Source organism: Varroa destructor, unplaced genomic scaffold (genome assembly GCF_002443255.2).
Source record: "Varroa destructor unplaced genomic scaffold, Vdes_3.0 BEIS01000002.1, whole genome shotgun sequence".
Taxonomy (NCBI): Eukaryota; Metazoa; Arthropoda; class Arachnida; order Mesostigmata; family Varroidae; genus Varroa; species Varroa destructor.
Window position 1 is genome coordinate 52,517,549 of NW_019211455.1, and position 23,326 is coordinate 52,540,874.

General features: G+C 38.5%; 3 protein-coding genes and 1 long non-coding RNA gene across 14 annotated transcripts in view; 2 read left to right on the top strand and 2 right to left on the bottom strand.

Annotated features, from left to right (window-relative positions):
• LOC111243783 (CD82 antigen-like) overlaps nt 1–9,425 on the bottom strand; it is a 13,733-nt gene extending 4,308 nt beyond the window's left edge. For 4 of the 9 annotated variants that reach the window (XR_015321629.1, XR_015321630.1, XR_015321633.1 and 1 more), the window contains exons 1-6: nt 9,290–9,425; nt 7,843–8,124; nt 5,917–6,076; nt 5,497–5,618; nt 3,992–4,072; nt 2,750–2,868 (exon numbers count right to left, since the gene is read on the bottom strand). Coding sequence is in view for 3 of the 9 variants with exons in the window: in XM_086980686.1 (XP_086836812.1) it covers nt 3,992–4,072; nt 5,497–5,618; nt 5,917–6,076; nt 7,843–8,124; nt 9,290–9,376 (732 nt within the window). In the remaining 6 variants the exon portion in view is untranslated. Of the gene's footprint in view, nt 1–2,413; nt 2,869–3,565; nt 4,073–5,496; nt 5,619–5,916; nt 6,077–7,842; nt 8,125–9,289 lie in introns of those variants that run through there. The other 5 variants (XR_015321632.1, XM_086980686.1, XR_015321631.1 and 2 more) reach the window with 4 other exon arrangements.
• Nucleotides 9,426–9,958: 533 nt separating this feature from the next.
• LOC147757988 (uncharacterized) lies at nt 9,959–18,732 on the top strand. Its single transcript, XR_015321638.1, has 3 exons — nt 9,959–10,099; nt 13,066–17,848; nt 17,964–18,732. It is a non-coding gene; the product is annotated as an uncharacterized LOC147757988 (long non-coding RNA).
• Rab3-GAP (Rab3 GTPase activating protein) lies at nt 12,666–20,533 on the bottom strand. 3 transcript variants are annotated; one of them, XM_022789843.2, is made up of 13 exons: nt 20,401–20,533; nt 19,915–20,112; nt 19,019–19,193; nt 18,360–18,577; nt 17,956–18,163; nt 17,612–17,791; nt 17,214–17,416; nt 16,666–16,862; nt 14,728–16,386; nt 14,332–14,559; nt 13,851–14,096; nt 13,488–13,685; nt 12,666–13,282 (listed from the first exon to the last, which is right to left on the bottom strand). In XM_022789843.2, exons 2-13 carry the CDS (start codon nt 19,970–19,972, stop codon nt 13,106–13,108), a joined length of 3,747 nt encoding a protein of 1,248 aa, XP_022645578.1. In that variant the 5' UTR covers nt 19,973–20,112; nt 20,401–20,533; the 3' UTR covers nt 12,666–13,105. The 3 variants fall into 3 exon arrangements, with proteins under 3 accessions (XP_022645578.1, XP_086836790.1, XP_086836789.1); XM_086980663.1 differs by lacking the exon at nt 20,401–20,533 and having other exon boundaries at nt 13,238–13,367; nt 19,915–20,258; XM_086980664.1 differs by lacking the exons at nt 19,019–19,193; nt 20,401–20,533 and having other exon boundaries at nt 19,915–20,252.
• Nucleotides 20,534–20,783: 250 nt separating this feature from the next.
• Nucleotides 20,784–22,621, top strand: CIAPIN1 (cytokine induced apoptosis inhibitor 1). The gene is made up of 3 exons (XM_022789860.2): nt 20,784–21,348; nt 21,814–21,946; nt 22,280–22,621. The coding sequence occupies exons 1-3, from the start codon at nt 20,784–20,786 to the stop codon at nt 22,368–22,370; spliced, it is 789 nt and encodes a 262-aa protein (XP_022645595.1). The 3' UTR covers nt 22,371–22,621.
• Nucleotides 22,622–23,326: the final 705 nt, after the last annotated feature.

The following is a 23,326-nucleotide window of genomic DNA, read 5'->3' on the forward strand; positions in this document are numbered from 1 at the left end:
CTACCACGTCAATAACTCTAAATGGCAGGAAGTTCGACAAGATTACCTTAAGCTCCGAAACACCGCTTGTGTGCCGAAGACAGCGTTCATACAATAGTGAAAAGGGTGGAAACAATTGAGAACATCCACGAGAAAAATTGTCAGAGTCAATTGTGAAAAAAAGTACTTCAAAGATACCAGCAAGCCAAGAAAATCGTTCACATTAAAACTAAGAACAACGGAAGCAGGAGGTCTGCCTACAGAGAACCTCATTTTTCGATAAACCTGAATGACTCACCACAATGGCATCATCGAGTATCATTACACTGTATAATTTTGCTTAACGTAAACATCCGCAAGGGGATCCTTACTTTGTTTTCGATGGATCCAGGATTTACAGTAAAACATCATTGTAATACCCAAAAGTACTCTGACAAATATGGTGCAGGTTTAGCAGTATCTTCCGTTTGTTTGTACTCCAGAGAGGCCTCAAGCTAAATATTCCGTATTATTATTTATTATTATTATTATTGTTATTTTACTTATATTATTTTATTATATTATATAATTTTACTCATATATAAGTAAAAAAAAATATATATATATTTATATTAGGGGCATATTCAGTAGAAAGAGACGCAAATAAATGTGGGCAAATTTTTCATTCAAATTCTAAATAGTTAACTTAGACCTAAGGCATCGTTTTTCCTTAAACGCACTATAGGCGCGCAGCGAAATGTAATATTTAAATTACATTCGCGATTTGCTGTTTGAATGAACAAATAAACGCAAAGCGAGACTTTAGGACTAAAAAGGGCACGAAACGCAACACCGAACAGCAAACCCAACTCGATTGTCACAACTTAGCCGAGAGAACAATACTTAGCGAGATTGTTTTCGATGAATCCGGGAAGGGAATAATTCCAATATATGCAACCAAGTCAAACGACGTCAAGATATACAACAGCTAGAAGCCATTAGCAATAGAATCTTATGCAGGTAGTTCAGTAAGTAAATGGCAAGTTCATAGCTATGTAAGACGAATAGCAGCATCAACTTTATCAGGGAAACTTGTTTGTCACGAGACTCGACATCAAATGAGGCCCAACCGTTAATTTTATGTACATGTATGTTGAAACTGGCCATAGCGGCGACACCCTCTGTATATTTATTCCAAGCGTGTCCAGTTCAAATGACCGATCCTGAAAAAACGGACTGTTTCCATAGCGTAAAATTCGATGGCAAGGTGACTACATTCAACTGCGTGAACGTTTAAAAATTTTGGAAAACAGGTCAAGTTGACTGCCAGCAGCACGTTTAGTATAAATGACATTGTTTTTTCATATTAATGTACTAATGCAATATGCTAAGGTGAATAGATGTGAATGAGAACAAACGGATCGAAACAATGGGTGATGGTAAACTACACGATTATATCAAATATCTTCGAGTTAAGAAAAACTCCGCTAGATAGCTTACCCTCAGAGTCAGCTAATTATCTATAAACTGTTTTTGTTATTGACTAATTACGTAGCATCACGTAGCTTTCCAAGAAGTCACTTGATGATCTTTATGCCGACCGAATGTGTCAGCCGTGCGGCATATATCAGATATCGCAGTATTCAACTGGTCAATACATCTGTTTTATTAAACAAATGCGTAAGTGCAAAAATAACCTGACCAAAATAACCAGCCTATTCGTAGCTGGTACAGGTCCAATTTATATTATAGAGGGTTGGTGATGCCATGACCGAGTCTCGGATGAACGCAACGAAGCAGGTACTCAGTGAGACTGTACCTGAGAAAAAAATCCAAGGGGCGATTGTTCGTAGACGTCAAATTCGCGTCAATAAGGACCCGAGAGAAGCTTGATATTGCCCCGCTCAAGAAGGTGTAGACCACAATTACTGGTTATTTCGTCAATGATGCCGTACGTAGTCGCTACTTCATCGATTTTGAAAAAACATGCAAAGTTGTGCCTTCTAACAGAACGACAGTCGACTCCAGATGTATCCACTCGCTTCCACTAGTCTTTCTTTTGTATTGTTGTTGTTATGTCCTGTATTTTGTTGAATCTATATTCCTTCTTCAAATGTTCCCTCTGTTCTCTTTATGTTCGAGATCAAATATTTATAAAATGCGATTAGTTTAAAGGACAAATACATACGGATACAACCGGCAGAAAACTGGTCACAAGATGAGAGGACTCGTCCTAACGCACTGCTTGTCGACCTAACTCCAGAAGCACGCATTATACGTATGCCGTACGCAATCGTAAATTAATAGCATTTGTGCTAAGTTTTGTCGAATAGCGTTTTTTTTCTGTTGTTTCGACAGGCGACAACAGCAAACGAAAAATTTTCCAAAATATGAAATCCTTGCACAGCCATATTAATCCTTTTTTGCATCAGAAGATTACATGTTGCTTTTCGGATCGGACTGTCTGTTTTCTTTATTTAAGTATTCATTTACTGTGCAGAAACTTCACCGCTCACTGGGGCCGACTGATTGATTCTAGTAACTGCCAAAAGTCGCTATTTTCATAGGTGACCGTTTAGACAGAATTTAAGGAAATTTCAAAGCAATTATGCCATGATAATACATTAAAGCGATACACACGCGGTTTCTTCATCAACATACTCATCAGCAGTTCATTCTGTATTGCTTCAGTTACTTTCCCATTTCGTAAATAACATACATTTCCATGCAACTCGCTTCAAATTTCGCCGAACTCATGTGTCAGTCGATTACAAGACAAAATAAGCCTTACACATTTGGTGTGCCTGTTTCGTAACACATTACCAAAACTTCGGGATCCTTAGCACTTCGACGTATTCGACAGGACGAAATCCTGGAACTATCCCGCTGTGCTAGTCCCACGTTTGCCTCCTATATAAAAACAATTCTTACAATGTTATTAGTATATTACATTGTTATTAGTGGTACTGGCTAACCTCTTTGTGATAGTTGATAAGCCCTATTGTTGAAAAAAACCTTGAACCTTGAAATTTCCAACTAGAATACCACGCTCACATGTATTTAATATATTTTTATAGCTATGCTACATTTTTGGCCCAACACATGATTGTACTTTGTATAATGCACAGATATAGGTAAGCAAAGCTTCCTGTGAGCTATTATTGAGCTTTTAGAAGTAAAGTCGTTTGTACAGACAGGTCGATTTGCTGCTGACATTACGCTATTTTTTCTATACGTAAAAACTTTATCGAACAGATCCAAGATTAGGATATTAGATGTTCTCCTAGGCCTCAAGTGTTGAAATTGCATAAGGCCAGTTATATAGGCATAAGGCGTTATATAAAATATCATGAAATCTGTCTGTAATTGGCTTTAAATATTTCCTAAAAAGAAGAATCTCTAGAAGCACGTTAATATTAATAAAAATGCTTGTTTAATATGAACATATTATTTATCACATTAAGTCGAGCACAGCATGACATTCTATGTTTTCTATATAGTTAGGCTATATAGTGGCTATATAGTGATGTCATCAAAAGAGCCTATTTTTTTTTACCTGCCGATATATGCGGACATGTGCATGGGTTTTGATAAAAAAAAAAGACCATTTCTGAGTCATATTTGCTAGGCAGACATATATTTACTGCAGAATTGTTAGATGCTTATCTTTGTGTATGTATGTATGTTCGAGATGACGACTAATGCCACGATAGTATAATGGAACAGCGGAGTAAACATTAGTTGACTCATGAAACGCGCAAATATCCATTACTGTCACTTTTTTTTATGATACTTTTAAGATAGAGCGTCTTAACGAGGAAGCGAACCGCCGTCAAGATGAGACGTAACACTTTTATTCTGTGCGTATGACTGCAGCACACTGTAACGAATTTGGCAAAGGGTTGACTACTTGTTGACACTTCGCGGGTTGCGATGACTTCTACAACATTCGCAAACATTTTTGGGCGACAGCGACTCGTCAACACCGCATTGTGGAGTGCAAATAAAACGTGTAAGATGAAACTTAGTCTACCTAGACAGATGACGCTTGCAAACGAGGTCGGACAACTTGCTTGTCGAAGAACTGCACCAAGGCACAAGCGCATAAGCCGATCTGAAAAATAGTAAAATACAGGATTTAGATAATTTTTTCGTCTGCTTCTATATTTACACTGATGTGCAAATGAATGCAAGACATCTTAAAGACACGAGCATTATGGGGCATGATGATGTCGATGACGAATGTTTTAGGAATCTACAAAGACGAGTTTTAAAGAAAAATATGTACACATACATGTGTAATGTTACCTCGATAAATAAGAATGTTGATTTACTTGCTGCATAGTATGACAAAGATACGTAAACAATACTACCGCGCGGATCACGCGTATGTACAGAGATGGCGAAAATTACAAGAGCTTTTTTTCGTGGTCAGCAAGGCTGACTAGAACTACGAAGTGAACTAATACATTAATTAGTAAGATATTATATAAAAAGCATGGCACATACTTAATACCAGGTTATTAACTTAAGACCAAATTAACCCTACAGAAATGTGTAATTATAACGCTAGCTCGTGATGGGTCGAACTGCTTCAAATGATACTCTGCGATAAACACTGTTGATTGAAACAATCGTGAAAAAGCGGCCGAAGATCCACAGAGTACAACTATGAAGCATTAGGAAATCACGTACATATTTGAAAAGCATCTCAATACTCGTTGATATGTTCCAAGGTTCTATATATTATCATTCACTATTCGGTTGAGGCCGTTGCGGTTAAAATTTAGTGATCGACAGATACACCAGCCCAAAACATTTCTTGAATCCGCTATACGTGACCCGATCTAACACTGTGTTTATCTATCTCCCTGTATGCCCACCTAAAGGTTTGGACACAAGTCAGTCTCATTCACGATATCTAGTTCTTCCCATGGTAAGAACGTTAGCCCTAACCTTGTTAGTTCTCCTATTTTCATTGAATTTTCTAATAGGCCGATCTGTCGGTGTCTTCGCTCCATGCTGTATAAGAGCGATTCATTTTTTTTAATTGTCTCCACATTGGCACACGTTCCAACTGACGTAAGTCCAGCTTGGAGACGAGCACCGAATGTTGGCGATACGTGAACGAGTGTTGATAGCCTTGATCTTTTTCTCAAGACATCTATGGCTGTAGTCAGCAACGTGGAAACGTTTACACACACGCAAGGTTAGTACCATTCAACAAGAAGGTATATACGCCCCATGCATGAAGATAGACTAGACTCTAGCAGGGTTCCGGGGTGCGTTGGTTTAAGAGGTGTGAGAATTCTATGATCAATTGGAGATGGGATGCTCGCATGTCTTGATCTGTGCATATACGCCAGCGCACAAGTACACGATCACAAACGACTATTCTAATAAAGAGTGCAAGGGTTCACCTTCAGCGTTTCATGGTTCTCCTTTGAAAAAATATACTAAATAGATATAATGAATATACATCATTTTCGACATGTACAAAATAATCGAGAAACGCACATGAACCTGTTAATATTATACCTGTAAAAAGAGAATGCCAAGGGTAACGAGTCCCACCGCAAGAGCATTTTCCCTAAAATGCTGCACTAACACTTCTCCACAACCTCTCAGCTGTACGTTGCCTTCACCGTAATAACAGCTCCCTGAATGTGAGTTGAAAAAAAGTAAAACTTCTGTTAGACTTGAAGTCGGCCGGCATCGACCAAACAAAGATAAACACTTCATAATAATGCCAAAGCTCTATTAACGGCTTGAGTATTCCAGTATAACATCTTTTTTATTTATGACATTTTTTTGTACAGCAATTGAATAAAGACGGACATTATATATTGCATAAATTCTGACTAGCTGTCAGCGCAAATAAGGCAGACAGGTTAACATATCAAAACATGATCAAATAGTTCCTACGCATTTATACGTATATGCATATATAACACTAACATGGCATGTCCATCTCGTTTTCTGTGTAATCGACAAAACTTCTTCCACCACAACACTTAAGCCGTTCCTGTACGTGGTCTAGAAACGTAATAGCGTCCTGCTTGTGCACTTTGCTTAGAACAATCATATTCCGGATCTTTTCAGAAAACCATGGTGTTATCTGAAATAAGAGAATAAGCGAAAAGCTCATGAACTCACTTCTGGAGCGTCTTGTTCACTATTATCAAATATTTAGTCAATTTATTCACTGTAACTATATAGGTGATTGATTGTACGTATCTACAGTATTGGTTATCAAAGCTGTTATTTGGACTAATGAAGGTATGTGAATTTCTTTGCGGTGAAGCGCGCGATTTGAATAGCAGCAACAGGTCATCCCGCGCCTGTTGTAAATGTCAACAAGCTAATGTTAGAAAAAAAAACTACATGATAAAACAGTAGTGATTAACATGATTAACATACACTACCGGGTATGGTCCATATATATGTTTCAGCTAAATCAAGACCATGCCCTAAAATCTTTTTAGCTGGCGCAAACCTTGTATCTACTAGTCACCACTTAATCAAATTTCAAATGATAACGTGCATTCGCAGATGGATTGAGCGCATAAACACGCATACATATATGCATACATAAATCGCCTACATAATAAATAAATAATAAAATAATAAAATACATAAATAAAATTGTGCTAAAAACGAATACCAGAATAATATTGCTGCTATGCTAACGAATACTGCGATGAGTTACTAAGTTTTGCTTAAACAGTAAGAGTGGACCAACATTGAGTTGCCCAGTATGGAATTGTACTCAGCAGTCTATTTGTAGTGCGTGAACGTGTCTACTCTAGTTATTGCAGGTGACCGCAATTAAAAGCTTTTCTAAGCTGGTTGATATACCCAAAAATTGGCACCTTGTCAGTTCCAGGTGGCATATACCAACGTGTAAGCCTGGGTAAAACTGCAATGAGATTTAGCTAACTGTCCTATATGCGCAGATGTTAGGTATCGTTTTCGTGTAGTACAACTTTATTGTCATTAACGGTATTGCTAAATTTCGCCAAAGCTTTCTCTAACAATTATACTTTATTCAAGTAAATATATACATATATACGACTAAAATAGTTATTGTCTATATAATAGTCAGGGTAACCTAGAAATAATCGCGCCCATCAAAATCACTAGCAAACATCATATATCCGTATTACTTGAGTGTAAATACAAGGGTAAAGAATGACACTACAACTTCCAAATGCACACTGAGTCAAGCCAAGCAACTACATCTAAGGTAGCTGTCAGGATAAACATTGTAGGTCGGCTACGGATTATCGATTTCTTAAGTTACGTTCTCTTTTATCTCAGCAAACAACTGTTGTATCCGTGTGCGGCACAATTTCCTGACTATTCACAAAGTTACAGCTTCACATCTATTGGAGTCAGTGGCTTTATAAGCATCTTTCGAAGAAATATGAGGTATCGAACTGTCTATAAACGGTAGTTTCGCTAACCATAACATAAAGCTAAAGTAAAAAACAAGTTGCTCTCCTGTTCATTCGTTTATATAATTATTATCAATTTATATGATTATTACACTTGTTTCATACTTTAAGTTTTACGTGATCTAAGTGACAAGTCCATTTTGTTATGAAATAGTAGTATCTAACCACTGTAGATCAACAACAGGCGAATTTTTATGTAGGGTCTAAGATGCGACCATGATTGCTAGCACAGAGTAAATGTTTCGTTTAATTTGTATTTGACATCCCACTAAACCCTAATGTAACAGTGCGTTTACACAAAGCTAACATTATTGCATATTTGCCTGATATAATAGCATTATATGTAATAATATCATATATATATATATATATAGTGAAACTAAACTTATTTTAGAACTTATTTATCAACTTTGCAAAAAATACCTGCCTTATCTGTGACGATGTAGTTAAATATAAATGCCATGGCAACAATTTGGTCTATAATAAGTATGAGACATAAACAACAATAGATGAAAAGTCCTCTCGACGATCGGTACCACGACACACAATAGCCGATCATACTGAGAAGACAAACTCCTACAGCTATGCTGATAGCCATCACAAGACCGGTCTTGTATCCGTCAAGTAGCCGAAGATGGGCTCGCACTTCGAACAGAGTTGGCTCGTAGAGGACCCACAAACATAGTCCTACTAGAATTAAGCCAAATAACTGTAATACAAAAATATGTTAAATGTCTAGATTTGTATAGCAAAGTTGGAGTGTAGAGTTCTACAGTATCAAAAGAGTTCCGCAATATGCAATCGGTTAGATGTTTACTTATATATATATATTTACAGAATTACGCATGTGAATCATACTTGAGTTATGTTAACATGTACAGTTGGCCGGAAAAAGGTCTACTTGAATGACAATGTGTACTGGCTGTCCGTTTCCTAAAAATACATAACAACTCTATATATAAAGGTCTAAATTTATCAAAGCAAAACTGTTCACTACCACCAGCCAAAAAAAAATAGCATAAACTTTAGACCATGTACTGCGGATCACACAAGCAGTACTCGTTGACCATGCGGTCATTACGAATTTCGCTAAAAAAATAAGTGAAGTCAAACTCACCACTACCCAATTCATCGTACTTATTTATCTATGCAGTCACACTATACTTGTTAAAAAAAAACCGTTGTTCACTTAATAGAATTGCTACTGGACACTCATCGGTAACTTTTACTCTGATGATCGTACAAACGACATGATAATAAGCCTCAGTCACTGATATCTATAAAATCTAAGTCAGAGCTAAATCACTTATTTTCACGTGCAATGAATTTGTCCCCAGTCTGTCCTGACGTGAAAAAGAATTCTTTGCTAAAAATTTTCAACATAAATATATTAGTTTGAGTAATAACAGTTTGCCCGATCGCTGTTGAGTCTTACTAAACTACAGTATGACAGATGCGCCGCTAGTTCGTTTGAGAACAAAGATTTAATAATATTTGTTGCTCGAACACGTAGCAAGCTCAATTAGAACAGTGCCAATTGTCCGTAGGGAGTTAAGATTCAACATGTAGCATGACCGATTTTTCATGAATCGTTCAATTTTTAACTGTAGCATAATCGAAACTAAAACTGTTACTTTCTGGAATTTTAAGGTCTACTTTTCGTATAACTAGATAATACAGTTAAAATCTTCTTCATATTAGATCTAATCGTCTTTCTGTGAATTGATCTAATATGATCAAATATGTCTGAATGCATGTGACGTTTTTCAGGACAAATTATGAAATCACTTTTAGTGACCAGGCACGCGTTACGACAATGTATCGATATATTTTTCGATAAGAAATCGAAGGATTACAAAGTTATGCAGGCTTACCCATGTCAAAACGTTAAACGTAACTAGGATACAGCGCGAAGCCTTTGCGCATGCCGAAGGCCGGCGTTCCCGCTCGTTCCACGACATCGTAGCCTCCGTTGCAGGCTGAGAGTATTGCCGTGAAGCAAGTGCTAACTTCTTGTCTTTGACATTCCCCACACACACACAATTATACTATTGTAGCACGTCCAATGAGTCGGTCATCCGGCTAGTTAGCAACATCCTGATAGCCAACACTTTTCAAGTGCACAAGACCAACACATTCATAATCGACTCCGACGCAGTCGCCCCCGCAAACGCTCGAATTCTTTGTTCATTTAAGCCTCACTTAGTACTCCGAATAACTTGACGCCAACAGGTGCACAATCTCTGTTCACTGACCTGGATAACTGACTATATACCCCAGTTTTAAACAAGCCAAAACACTTCTGCGTTGCTAGCAAACGTAGAGAAAATATCACGGTGACGGTTAATGTTGTATTAGGTCCTTTGTTATTTCCTTTCTGCCAGCCTGACCTAGAAATTTAGTCCGTGTTTAAACAGCCACGCCGATAGAGCGGCGGCGCGTAGCTAACATATCGCTTATGAAAGATGTGATTCCCGGTCCGCCCGCCAATGCCGCTACGCCGTATGTAATGGGACAAGGTGATCAGTTCGCGCAGCATTACTCCACGCGAAACACGGTGCTCTCCATAACGCGAAGCAACAACGTCATTGTGTAAGAGCTGATATAAATAACATCGACTTGCTACTGCATAGGCGACAAGCCTGCGGAGTACTGAGCATGTACAGAGCTGTTTATCAAAATAGGTATGTAAAAGCTCTATCATAAATTATCGATAACATCGCAAAGAAGCCTTACGTGCCACTTGATTGTGTTGATTGGCCAAGCAGTTGTTTAGGCTATAAAGTACATCCCACAAGGTGTAGATGATTTTTGTTTCGAGTCATTGAAATGAGCCAGCTACTGTAGAATATTTCAATCATGGTAATGTCCACGTTGGCTGATTTGGATAGTAACTAACAGTATGCTACTTGAATCTGGATCATTGATTGTAATAACTGATATGTGCAGATTTTCGAGATCTCTCTTTTGCCTATGTGATAGTGAAAGTGCCCAAAGTAACTCAACGGCCGGGCGACATCGACAAATCCTCGAATTCCTGCTCCTGTTGAAAAAAAAACTTATGGCAGTTATCATTGTTATAACCTAGCGGCTAGCAAGTCATGCCTCGAATCCATCGAGAGTGGTAAACACGTCTTTTGCAAAGGTCTACCATAATTACATTAGATGAATCGAGTGAAGCCAGATTCAATTATTGCTTGCTTAACAGTACAATAAATTCTTAAGCTAAGGGTATTTTTTACTGGGAGAGTCATGTATTTCATCCTTCCTATCCTTCCTTGCTGCTGTCCCTTAAGCTTCAGAAATTCTCGTAACCTAGAGTTCGTCGAACGTCCAGACACATGAAACGTAGAATTAAGCATAATAATAAAGCAGAGTAAAAAGGATAACTAAACAAGCAGTAATCGAACCATCTTGTGTACAGTACAGAGGTAGAGCGCACTGTCTTATTTGAATTTCAATTTGACTTAAATTCAATTACTACGAAAGAATCACCTTATACGGGATGTTGGCGGTAAGAGAGGCCCAACGCAAATTCACGGAAGCGAAAAATTGAGCAAGTGAGCACATGAGAGTTTACAAAAGGTTCCACTTCGCAAAACCTATTCGATATTCCGTTCGGCTACGGTCCATTGACATACTACGTTAGCCCATTAAATCACTGGGTACGATAGACGGGTCTAAGGGTTAATTACCAAAAAGGACAAAGTAAAGTTAGTCCTCGCAGCCGTTTATATCGACGTTGTCGAACAATAGCAATAATCCGCTAAAAGTAAGACAATAGTAATGTCTATATATCTATAACGTTGGAACAATTCAGGTTACCATTTTATTTGCAATCACCTACCCTTTATCGTAAGGACGTATCTAATGATTATCATTAGATACGTCCTTACAATTTTCAAACCTTGGAATAACGATTAGAATGGTCAAGCGCGTTCAATACAGCATGTGCTGTAGACGCTATACGACTTTTATCGTTTCCTCACCAATATTTGTCTCCTTTCCAATCCTATCCCTGGGCCAAAAGAATGATCGTTTGCTCTTACCATATTTTCCTCGCTCTGGCTAGACAAGGAGCTGCCTTGGCGTTTCGTAAAAATAACACAGCTAATTTCCACACAGAATGCATAGCTATCATTACGACTACTACTCACGTACACATATCGGTGGCAAAGGTTAATGGTAACTTTCACTGGAAAATAGCTATGCGCTGACGCGTATAAATAATATCGCTTCCTAAAAAGCTTGTTTTTCCCTCTCTAAAGAAAAGAGCAAAGTCCAAAACAAAAACGCGGCTCTGAAGAGCAGGGACGGCAAAGAAATCTGGAAGGAAGGCAAAATAGGCTATATCAATATGATACTAATCATTACTGTATTGCATATTGGTATGTGCCACATGTAAAAGATACGTCGATAATTGGTGGAAGCAAGCGAATTCTAATGAACCGCTCCATAACTTATTGTGAATTCGACAACTATCAGGACTTCCTATGCGCTGTGATATCGTATAGCATCACGAAGTAACTCTGCTTCGTTTATTTGTATATAGCGGCTATATGAAAATAGAACAATAGTTGATGCTGTTAGGCCAGGAAGGATTGCTAGCCCTGATTACAGCCAGCTAACTTTCACACTCCTTTATTTACGTATTTTTATGTAGACAAATTTTAAGAGAAGGAATAAACATACTTTGTTTATTTCGCTCTTGGAGAAAATATAACACGATGAATTGCAAATTAGCACATAAAAGAACGTCGGAGATCGTAATATATCTAAAGTGTGTATAATAAAAATGACAAGTCCTATTATAGACATTTGAGATACATCGCGTATTTTGTAGGTGCCAAAACTAATGTCACTTCCATCAAACACACACAAAAACCTACTAAAATTCAGACCCTCTAGGGTAGAAAAATAAGCTTAGATCTGCACAACGCAATCTAGTGGAATTATCGCGAGTATCTCAGACAATAATTTCCTTGGTGGATAGCTTGAGAATTTGGTGGCTGCTGACTTTTTTTTTTAATATTTTATAAGTAAATTTATTTTTATACTAGTTATCTAAAATCTTCTTAAATATGGTTTCGTCATTGAATCTAGCATAAAATATATAAAAGGAACGAAAAATTAGACGTTCTATATGGCACTGTTGAATGGCTGTCATTCTTCCTTTTATTCATTCTCCTAAAACACTCAAAACTGCCTTCCTAAATAAAAGTCCTAATGTGATTTATAATGTAAAATAACTTTACAGACAAATATGTGACTTTATTATTGATTCGTGCACGTTTGCATTAAAGTGTTTAAACTATAATTACAGATAACATTAACGTCATATTCGAATATAGTCACTTAGTTAATACTACTTTTATGCCTAAGTTCGCTTGCGTAAACGTTATAAAGTATGATAAGTATATATATATAAACAAAATTTGAAAGCTTAATCCCTCATTTATGTTATTCTTACTTTTTAACTAAGTTAGGTGGAATAGCTCCTAACTCATACGAACCGTTAAACTCTGTCAAAAATAGCCTTCATCCATAGAAATATATCGGTGCGATGGTACGATTGAATTGTATGAGGTGGCCATTTCGTGCATCTACTAGTAAGCAAGCTGCCTTCTTTGAAATGACGTCTCTTCCACAGTGCACTGCAAACGGGCCGATGCGCTTTTCCTCATGTTCGACTAGCAGAGATCATCATTTTCAATAGCCCTCACAGCAGGCAGGTTCGTTACTAGAAGTATGACCTCCTCGAGAAGTTGTGCCTCAGCGCTTGACTCCGGAACGAGGGATAACACAGTCTGTACAAGATTCATGATGCTGTCAACGCTTTTATTCGTGCAGCGAAGTATTTTGTCCGGCTAAAATGTGTATTTTAGTTATTAGGTAGACCCCAAACTTGATGTTACGGCTGCGGTGAGAGTAAGCCATCTGCATATATTATTTCTAAAATAAAAATAATGTAGTGATTATAGTAATCTTAGCGAGTATTAACAGAGATTCGTCTATGTGCGTAGCAGTGGAAACGAGGGTCGTCGAGAAAATAGACTTTGTTATTTTACTAACCAATTCGCCAATCCATCGATTGACGCGCGTTGACACGACGCCGAGCTTTTCACAGGTTGACTTGTCAATTTCTCCCAAAAATGCGCGCACCCTTAACCCAGTCATGATCATTAACGATTCGGCCATTGCACGACGGTCGCTTATCTGAGACATCACCTCTTGCGCCAACTGGTCATGTCCACTGGAATATAGTTGCAGCTGAAAACAAACATGTAAATAAAGCGGCATTATTATGTGTAAACAGTCTACAAAAAAGGCGAAAGAAGAAAAAAAAAAGAGGAATATAGTTCGAACTGCGAATTTAGACGTTTTTCAGGTGTTTCAGTCGAAAGATGGAATTAGATAAAAGATGGTAACACATACAACATATTCTCTGTTGACTATATCGTTGTCGATATCCCACGAATGAGCTAGATCGAGGAGACGGACCATGCAAGCCTGGCATTCAATCAGTTCTTCGGGCATGTAAATTTCAGGAAGGCGTTGTACACAGCCTTCGATTGCTCGCCGAAGAAACAGCATACGCCGGTTACATAATGCCCCAGTAGTCGCTGTTTGATTGTATCGTTGGTAAACTTCGCAGAGGTCTTCAGAAAGGGCACTTTGAGCCTGAAAAGATAACCACAAGATAGTATTCATATATATTTTTTGCTGAAACTAAATGAAAGTGATTACCTTGTTTCTTCTAAACTTCGTGTGTAGTACATGCTAGATACTTCCGATTACGTGATTAGGGAAATGGTTTTGTTTTAAATTGCGTATGGCATGCTTCGTTGTCGAATCCTGATGGCAATCAAACATTTCTGATTTCTGTTAATCATCTATGGATGCTCTCACCACTTACCGCGCTATCGAACAATGATAAGGGTTGTGTTTCGTCCAGGTTGAACTGGGTACAGTAGGCCAGTATTGTGATTAGGCTATAGTGCAAGTGGACGGTATCTCTCAAAGCTTGAGGCAATGATAAAGCTCTGGATATAAGTGACGGATCGCCTTCCGCGAAACCCGGAGAAAGCACTTCTTCCTTAAGCAACGGACATAGTATTTCCACGTCTTCGCTTGGCAACATACTCTGCAAACGAAAGAACCTTTAATTAAAGTTATAGACACAGGTTTCTAGATTAAAGTCCACCTTTTTGCCAATAATCAGGCATATTAATATATAGACTTATAAAGAACAGATAAAGTAAATAATACGTTTGTATATAATTTTTGAAAATCAATACAATGCTTAGTTCACCTCGATAATGATGTCGAGAATGGCTGAGCAAAAGTTGAAGAATTCCGTCAAAGCGCACCTTCCCACTTGAACGTAACGTTCCAACTGGGCGTCTGGCAATACTCCAGACTGTTCCATTATCCGGGCCATAGCGATAACTCGCGTTTGTAAATGCGATTTCCATATTATATGACATAGTCCTTCCTTTAGCTTGTATGCTTGGATGATACGAAGAAAGCCCATTGACAGCAAAAGTATTTCTGAGTCATGAAAGTTCTGGTTCCATAGACAAAGATAACTCCAACAACAATTAGCCAACATTGTCTCCAGTTGAAGCGACACCGGAAACGTTATTCGAATATCAGACAATAGCTGTGACGCCGTACCGAGTGAGATGACTGGAATTTCGAGTCTGTCCTCTAAACAGGTAACCATCGTAATCCGTGCCAGTGCCTGCCGCAAGTGCTCAGGGCCAAGGCGTTGCTCACAGATCCATTGCGACACAATATCACTAATATATCCCTCGGATCTGCTTAGGCTCTTCAGTGAAATAGGAAATATTTTGGCATAATCCTTAGCTGGTAGAGACGGGTCCTTGATTCGACACCGCAACAAAGCAGCCAGAGGCAGGATTTTTTGCAGTTGCTTGAACAGGCCTGCAAAGATTTTGCACTCCAATGATTCCTCGACGTCTTCCAATAGGCTAACCTTCTGTGGACCTAAAAGTGTATGCACCATGTAACTCGCCACCATCGCGGCAGGAACGTTTTCCGTTTCGGTGATTTCCTCATAAACATTAGTTAAAAACGGGGTCATGCTTTCTTCATGGGCCTGAACCACTGTGAGGATGTGACCTAGCGCAGTGAACGATTGTGATACCACCTCTTTAACGAGCGTCGAGCTAGCAAATAGGCCACGCAGCAAGCATGTGGTCACTGACCACATGCAAACTTCTTGTTGTTGCAAAAGCTTAAAAAAATTTTCATTTGTGGCCATGGCCCGTACAAGTTTTCCGACAAAAACCTCAGATTCTTCGCCTGATTCAATACTAATTTTCGTCTCGACGGTGTCCATAAGAACGGCAAAGCTCGCCAAAAAATCGCACAGTCTCAAATCGGCTAATCGAAAGCAGTAGTCTTGCGAGTCGTAACCGAACACTCCTTCAAATTGCTTTATTGCATCGAGATCAGAAGAACTCGGCATATTACGTAGATCACCCATCAGCACACTATCGCTTTGGTTTATATATTTGTACACCTTCATTAGACGTTCAATCTTTGAGAGGTTTTCTTGAATTCGCATCGTGGCTTTCCTAGCACCTCGAAGATGTTTGCCTTTTAGTACTTTGAAAAGGAGCTCTATGAGAGGTTCGTCAGCACCGGGACACTCGCAAACCGTCTTCACGACTTGCTGTATAAGCGACACTCGCTTGAAACGTTTAAATAGCTTCTCAAGACGCTCTAGGCTGCCATGACTGTACTCCTCCAGTATCTTCTTCACTTCGGCCAAATCATCTAAATGACCTTGCATTTCGCTTAGATCTTCAAACTCAAGCGCTTCCGAGAACGATATCATAATATCGAAGAGACGGCCGTTCTTCGTGAGAAAATACGCCTGCCTGTCCATTGTAGGGAAATTATCATCGGTTCCACTTACATCAATGTTGCCGGAATCATAAAGCTGCAAACGTAACGTTGTTGCTGCTGTTAAAAGATGATTGTTTGACAATGGCGTTATCTTTAAGCCACTATGACACTTAGTGGGTAGGTAAATTCTCATCGATTTCGTCGATTCCACCGCTGTACGAACTGTCAGATGTTTCATGATCGTATGTGTTTTAAATAATATATATTCATGTATAATACATCGTATAAACTACAGCTAGTACGCGTATGTACGCATCACCAATAATGAATGTCTTGATACAAGATGTAGGAAAAGGTAAGATAGAAAAATTACCAAGAGTCCGAGGCCTTCAGGAGCGGCAAACGCAGTCACTCTAGACGCTTTCCGCGTATTCCATAGTTCGATCTGTCTGGACTTTGCTGAATATACAACAAGGAGCTCGACCTGACGACGTGAGCCATCTAAAGAAGTAGCTGTAATCCAGCCTAATTGAGCTCGTCGATATCCTTTCATAATGTACAACGGCACACCTGTATCGTCAAAATAGTCATATTTTTTTCTTTAGAACACTGTGAAACATATGAAATATTATAGATTCAAGGAACCCGCCCCAAAGCACATTTGTAGCAACAGGAACGTTCATAAGTCCTAAAGCAAACAACGCTTAGCGAATAGACAGACCACATTATGCCATTAATATTTAATAATGATCTCACTTACATAATATTACAGCATTAACTTTCGGAATGTTTCTATTTAAAAAATGCTTTCCATTCGTCCTCAGTTATAACTAGTGAAGTATTATATTTAATAGATGCAACATTTGTAATTCCAAACAATCAATTAAACACAATATTGATGAGCTACGAAACTACACTCACCGGAAAGCGCATCAACGAGAATGACCCTTGCAAGTGCATCAACCAGGACGATGAAACGTTTACTGGGCGACAAACATAGATGGGTGCCGAGTCGCTCCCGGTCAAACAACCCATGCTGAGAGTGGGGTCCTAAAGTGGAGATTTTCGGTTGTTGATCGACTTCTGATTCTGCTTTCTGCTTCGATCCCCAAAATGGGACATTGCTAAAAAGAAAAATGAAAATAAGTAATAACCGTAAATTCTGAACTCGAAAATGGCACAAACAAAAGCCGCGCCACTGTCGTAACAATTTAGTTAATCGTCCTAATATAACCTCGAATAATAGTCAGTTATTTGTGCATTCGCACAAAAACATCTTTCTAATTACTTTCTAATAATAATAAAATAAGAGAACTCACTCTGAAATAATTTTGCCGAACTTGTTTGCCACTGCAACTGCAATATCAGTGACGAGATTTATCTGCGTTGTTTCCCTGCTCAACGTCAGATTGTAGAATGGATCAGAGCCCACGCTAGATACTACAACGTTGGACGCATTGGAAACTTCTCCTCGACTTCCATAACGTTCAATAGTACATCTAAAAAATGATTGACAAACAATGATGAAGATGCAGGAAATCCGGGCAGCGCTTAAAGTAAGGCTATAATAAATTAAAGAGTATGAATGATAAGAAATGAAAGAAAGAATCTGAGAATAAACGATCCACTGGTTAATTTACCCCTTGACAACAATCATACTTACCTTTCCAGTTGATCGAAGTGACACTCATCGACTCCGTGATGCGTCAGCGCAATTTTCTGCGTGTTTTTCACTTGCTGTAATCTAAGATACTTCCAGGTGAGCGAAGCGCTCTGGGGCGTTGCATCGCCCGAAGACAACATCAGCGTGTTAAGGTGGTCTTCTAACTCAACGACAAGTTCGCCGTAGCCCACCATGTTCAACGTTGAACCTGCAAAAGATCAGGATAGGAAATATAACGTCACTAAGCGACGTGTGATATTTTCCTTATGAACGAAGTTTTCACATCTATGTTGCAATAACAAAACAATACATTAAAGCAACTATCGTAAACAATCGCTACCATTATTTCATGCTCATATGACATATGTCCAACCTATGTAAGTTCCCAACTTGATGTTCTTTACCTGATGTAGCATAGACATAACCCTGGAGAGCCGAATTAACCGAGATGCACACACTGCTGACCATTTGAGTAAATAGATTCTGCCGAAGGAGCAGGCGACCCTCCTCGTTGTGAAATAGTACACTACCCGATCTAGTGCCCACAACCACGGCACACCAGCTATTACCGATGATTGAAGATTTCTTCGTTGCTACAGGCAATAAATAGACACACATGGCCCTATGACAAAGAGAGTATCGAACTTTCATTAGAAATATTAATATTCTATATTTTATAAAAGTTTCATATTTACGCATGATGTTTTTCTCATACTCGTGCTCTGTTCTTTGATCTCTACTACAAATAAAATGTTGTTCTGTTCGCCAGTTCGCTCAGCGGAATATTTTTTTTCATTACGAGAATGACATTTTTTTCAATTGAAAAAGATGTCTACTCTGAAAATTAACAAGGCCGTATTATTGACATTGTGAATGCCAGTTTTGATGACACTGTAGCTAAATGTTCGATGTTATTCTGCCGGTATACAGCGACGAATTTTCAAGGGTGGGTAGAGATACTACAGACACAAACCTGTGATCGTGGTGTAGCTATCTACCTCTACTTCTAATGAGTTGAAATAGTTCAATTAGATATATATACATCAGCAGTGATAATACTAACGCGTCGTTATCTAGGACAATGTTTGCCTTCGGCTTAAACGATTGCAAGCCATTTTTTTGGGTGGTTGTATTTTTTCCAGTAAATACCACAGTTTCGCCTGTGGAAGTCACGATGGCCAAGAGATTATGTGAAGGCAGGTAGCTCACTCGGTCGAGGTATCTCTCCAATGGTTCATCTGCAATGCAGGTTAAATTTTTCATACCACAACTGTTAAGGGATATTTATTGGAGCTGATCACGTTGTATTTCCTACACTTTTGTTATACTCTGCCTTAGGTCAGGTCGTTCCTGTGTTCGGATTTGAAACCGTACAACAATCTGACTTTCTTTATTCATACAGATTGTATCGTGGGCGCGACTTGAATCATCGGCATCTCGTCTCTTCACTCAAAGGATTGCCCGCACACGCCACTGTATCAATGCGGCGACTTTATGGGCATCATAATGCTACGTTTTAGCAAGTCTGTTTATGTGTTTCGAACTTTAATATGACATCGGAGGAGTTTTATCCCAGGATAATTTGTTCTGGCATAATGAAAAACATCCTTGTTTTATACCTTGATAATAGTGATAATTGTAACTGTTTAATTTTGCTATTCGGCAATCTTTATTTATGCCCTGCACCTCTCGGGATTCCACAATAGGCTACGTTGCGCCTTTGGGTCATAGGTTAGCGTCGTATTTAAAAGCCAAGCCTGCTAATGATCTTACCCACTTTCTAAGATTTGACTACTTTCAATGGTTCCTCGTATTGTTTTAGAATCAAATTCACTTAAGAAATAAATAAAATAAGTACCAACTATGTAGGGATCTGAGCGACTGTAACGATATTGATGTTTTTTTTCTATCTCTATTTCAGTGTTCGGGTACTACTGTTTGCCCGATTCATATACTTACCTTGATTGAAGAAACTGTCGAAATTGTTCAAAACAGCTTTTTCTTTCATAAAAGCCATTGTGTTTCTGTATAAATTTCCACGACTCTTCTTAGTTAGTAGCTTACTTTCAACGTGATGCTATACTCCCCAAGTTTTTTCCGATTTTCCTGACTTGCGGAGTCTTCGTCCGTGTTTATCGCACACCACATTATCCACCACTATGACACACATAGAACAGCACATTATATATTAACGCTACATTCGAATCACTACTTAACGAAGTGCATTAAGAATTTATTTTCTCCCTATTATCTGTCATAGAAGAGTGTATGCGCTTTCAAAACATCTGGTCAAATATCCGGCTGCGTCGAACGGTGATTGCCTAAACCCAGCAGCCAACCAGCCAGCGAAGGTTTAGGCAGCTGATCCTTCCCAGCGCCAAATTCAAAAACGTCTCAGTAAATTATTCTTAGATGTGTGATAGAGCGTGACAATTGCGCAGTTACCGATTTGTTGATAGCGATTAAAAGCGACGATTACTAGTCTGCACAGGGCGTGTATATATTGAGCAGAAATAAAACGAGCTAAATCTGAAGTGATTAGCGTAACTCCTCTCCTCCATCCGACTACAAAACAAAGAACACCAAACACACAAATCAGCAACTGACGATACTAAATGTAGGTGGCGCGGGTTGGCTCTTAACTGTGCAAAATAACAGTTTGTTTATATTTTGGGATTTATGTCATCTAGTGATGTGTTATTTAATCGCAGATAAGGCAAATAGTCTTGTATTGCTTCGCATGTATAGGGTTTAGGTAGCGGTTGCATTTGTATATCGTGATCTTCAGCTCCAAAGGGAATTACATTAGCTATATAATAGTGCAAATAATGGAGCATATTTCTGCGGGAGACAATGTGCTACTCTTGTGGGCTGGACAACCCGACGCCAAAATGTTGACCAGTTTTTTGACTAAAGCCCAACACGCCTCAGGAAAAGATGTTAATGTGGAAAACGTGGAAGTGTATGAGACACGCAGAGACAGCTTCGAAGTTGTATTTGTTGGTGCGGTTAGTCCGAGAATGGCTGTAACTTTTGACGACTGGATAAAGATTTATGAATCGCTCAAGCCTTCGGGTAAGATTGTACTTACGGGCAAATGTGATGCCTCAGCTTTAAGACAGCTGAAGTTGATGGGTTTTGTGAACATCAGTGGCGTCCAAGAGGTCGACGGGGCTTTACAGGTTACCGGTGAAAGGCCAAACTTCAAGTCGGGATCAAGAGTGCAGTTGAAAATTGATGCGGGTAATTTAAGCAACGGTTCGGCCGAAAATACGAGAAAAATATGGATGCTAGATGCTGACGATAAAGATGATATAGTCGATGAAGACGCATTACTCGAGGAAGAAGATAAACAGAAACCAAACAATGCCGATCTCAAGTGTGCAACAACAGGTAATGTGTTCGGGTAGCAATTAGAGGCGTCGTATGGGTTATAAATGTGCATATAAAGGTGAAAGCCACATTGTCTATTTCTTTAAATATTGATTTATGTGTTTAGAAGTTTTCTTAACATTTTATTAGTATTGTCATTAAAAATACTTATTTTCTTTTATAAAACATAATTAGTCATCATTTGCTATAGAGAGAGAAAGAAAAGGTAATCAATGGGCATTAACATTGATTAATCTGTCCCCAACGTCTATGATTAGGTATCATCAGTATGTTATCTCGGGCATAAGGAAACTAATTGTATGCTTCTGTATGTAAGATTATGTTTATAATTATGCATTGAAATACTGAGTGGGGCAAGAAATTAAATTTGATATGTATTGTTTTGAATTGCTGCTCATTTCTTCTTTAAAAACATTTGATTACACAAAAGGCATATATATAAGTTGGCTCGAATGTTTTTCTCAGGGAAGAAAAAAGCCTGCAAAAACTGTACCTGTGGGCTGGCTGAAGAGCTCGATAAGGAGGCACAAATGAGGAAGGCCGCCATTGAGCAACCGAAAAGTTCCTGTGGCAGCTGTTACCTTGGAGACGCTTTTAGGTAAACATGCGACAGCATTATGAATCGGCGCATTTAAACATTTAATAAAATGTAAAATTGTTTTTCTTTCGAAGTCCAATTTCGAAGATCTTTGTTCGTCACAAGCCTTTTTGCTAAAATATCATATTGTAATTTGAGACTAGCCATGACTGAGAGATATTTCATCTTGGAGACTAAATTCAAGTATAGTTGGCCTCTATAACGCCTTATGGAAAAATAATCATGGTTACCTTTTTTACTTCGCTGACTTTCTTCCCTAAGTCGCTACTGTGCAGTAGGACTTAGTATGCAGTCGTCAAAACAACAATTGACGTTTTGTTATGATAACTTCAGGTGTGCATCTTGCCCGTATCGTGGTTTACCTGCGTTCAAACCCGGAGAGAGGGTTCAGCTTGATCCTGACCTATTAAAACAGGACGCCTAAGTTGTTCTAGATTCGCCGAGGCTAGCAAGTCGATACACGCGCCTATTTCTAATGTTTATCTATATTTTCTCCGTATTTATGTTCCATAGATAGAGACATTGAGAGCCCAGTGTATCGATCTGGAGGGCGCAAAATACCAGAAATATTTGTATCATTGTATTCTTGTATCATTGTATATCATATATGCTGGGAAACCAACATAGATGTACAGAGAACGAAGAAAATAGAAAACAAAGACTACTGCTACGAAATTTTTGTAGTGTGCTGTTTTTGAAAGCCGCTTACTTTTTATAGTAGTGTAAAATCTATCTTGTATTCAGTAATAGCGTCAGGTGTTAGCGCTAGTGTCTGTTCGGAAAAGCTGCTTTCTTCACGTGTAAAACCGGATTTACTGCATAATGGAAGGACTCCGTAATATTTCTCTACATTATTGGCAGAATAATAATATTGCTTACAGGCAATTATTCTCTACATTATTGGCAGAATAATAATATTGCTTACAGGCAATTATTTGTAGGATGTACCTACATGGGAAAGGGTACCTTTTTCCGGAAGTGCCTGCGACAAAATTTGGTGTTGGTGAGGGCAACGAACCTGTTTATCAAGCTAAAGTCGCAGAAGTGAATTTTTGTTGGCGCTTACTAACTAAACTTAACATGTTTCGTTTTAATAACACAAGATTAGCATGTAATTACTGTTGACTAGGACACATACAATTGAAGTTTTTTTTATCAATATTATTGTTATTTATCAGAAGCTCATCATACCACAAAGAATGAGCTGAGAATAGGCACTCGCATATGAATATTCCACTCCTTGAACTAAAAAATACATATCAATCTTCACCTGGGATACCTATCACTGTTTTTATCATATAAAGTAATATATACCTTCTTTTGTTGGTCACCACACGTTTGCCAAATTCGTTTCCATTTATGCAGCTCTAACAACTTAGT

What these genes read in the sequence shown, in the direction of transcription:
- Rab3-GAP (XM_022789843.2), bottom strand. Translation starts at nt 19,972, where the DNA reads ATGGCTTTTATGAAAGAAAAAGCTGTTTTGAACAATTTCGACAGTTTC. An exon ending in ATTGTCCTAGATAACGACGC is followed by an intron (nt 18,578 to 19,018) that starts GTTAGTATTATC and finishes TCTTTGTCATAG; the next exon opens with GGCCATGTGTGTCTATTTAT. An exon ending in TATCATTGTTCGATAGCGCG is followed by an intron (nt 14,097 to 14,331) that starts GTAAGTGGTGAG and finishes TTATCTTTTCAG; the next exon opens with GCTCAAAGTGCCCTTTCTGA.
- CIAPIN1 (XM_022789860.2), top strand. Translation starts at nt 20,784, where the DNA reads ATGGAGCATATTTCTGCGGGAGACAATGTGCTACTCTTGTGGGCTGGA. An exon ending in TCTCAAGTGTGCAACAACAG is followed by an intron (nt 21,349 to 21,813) that starts GTAATGTGTTCG and finishes TGTTTTTCTCAG; the next exon opens with GGAAGAAAAAAGCCTGCAAA. An exon ending in TACCTTGGAGACGCTTTTAG is followed by an intron (nt 21,947 to 22,279) that starts GTAAACATGCGA and finishes TGATAACTTCAG; the next exon opens with GTGTGCATCTTGCCCGTATC.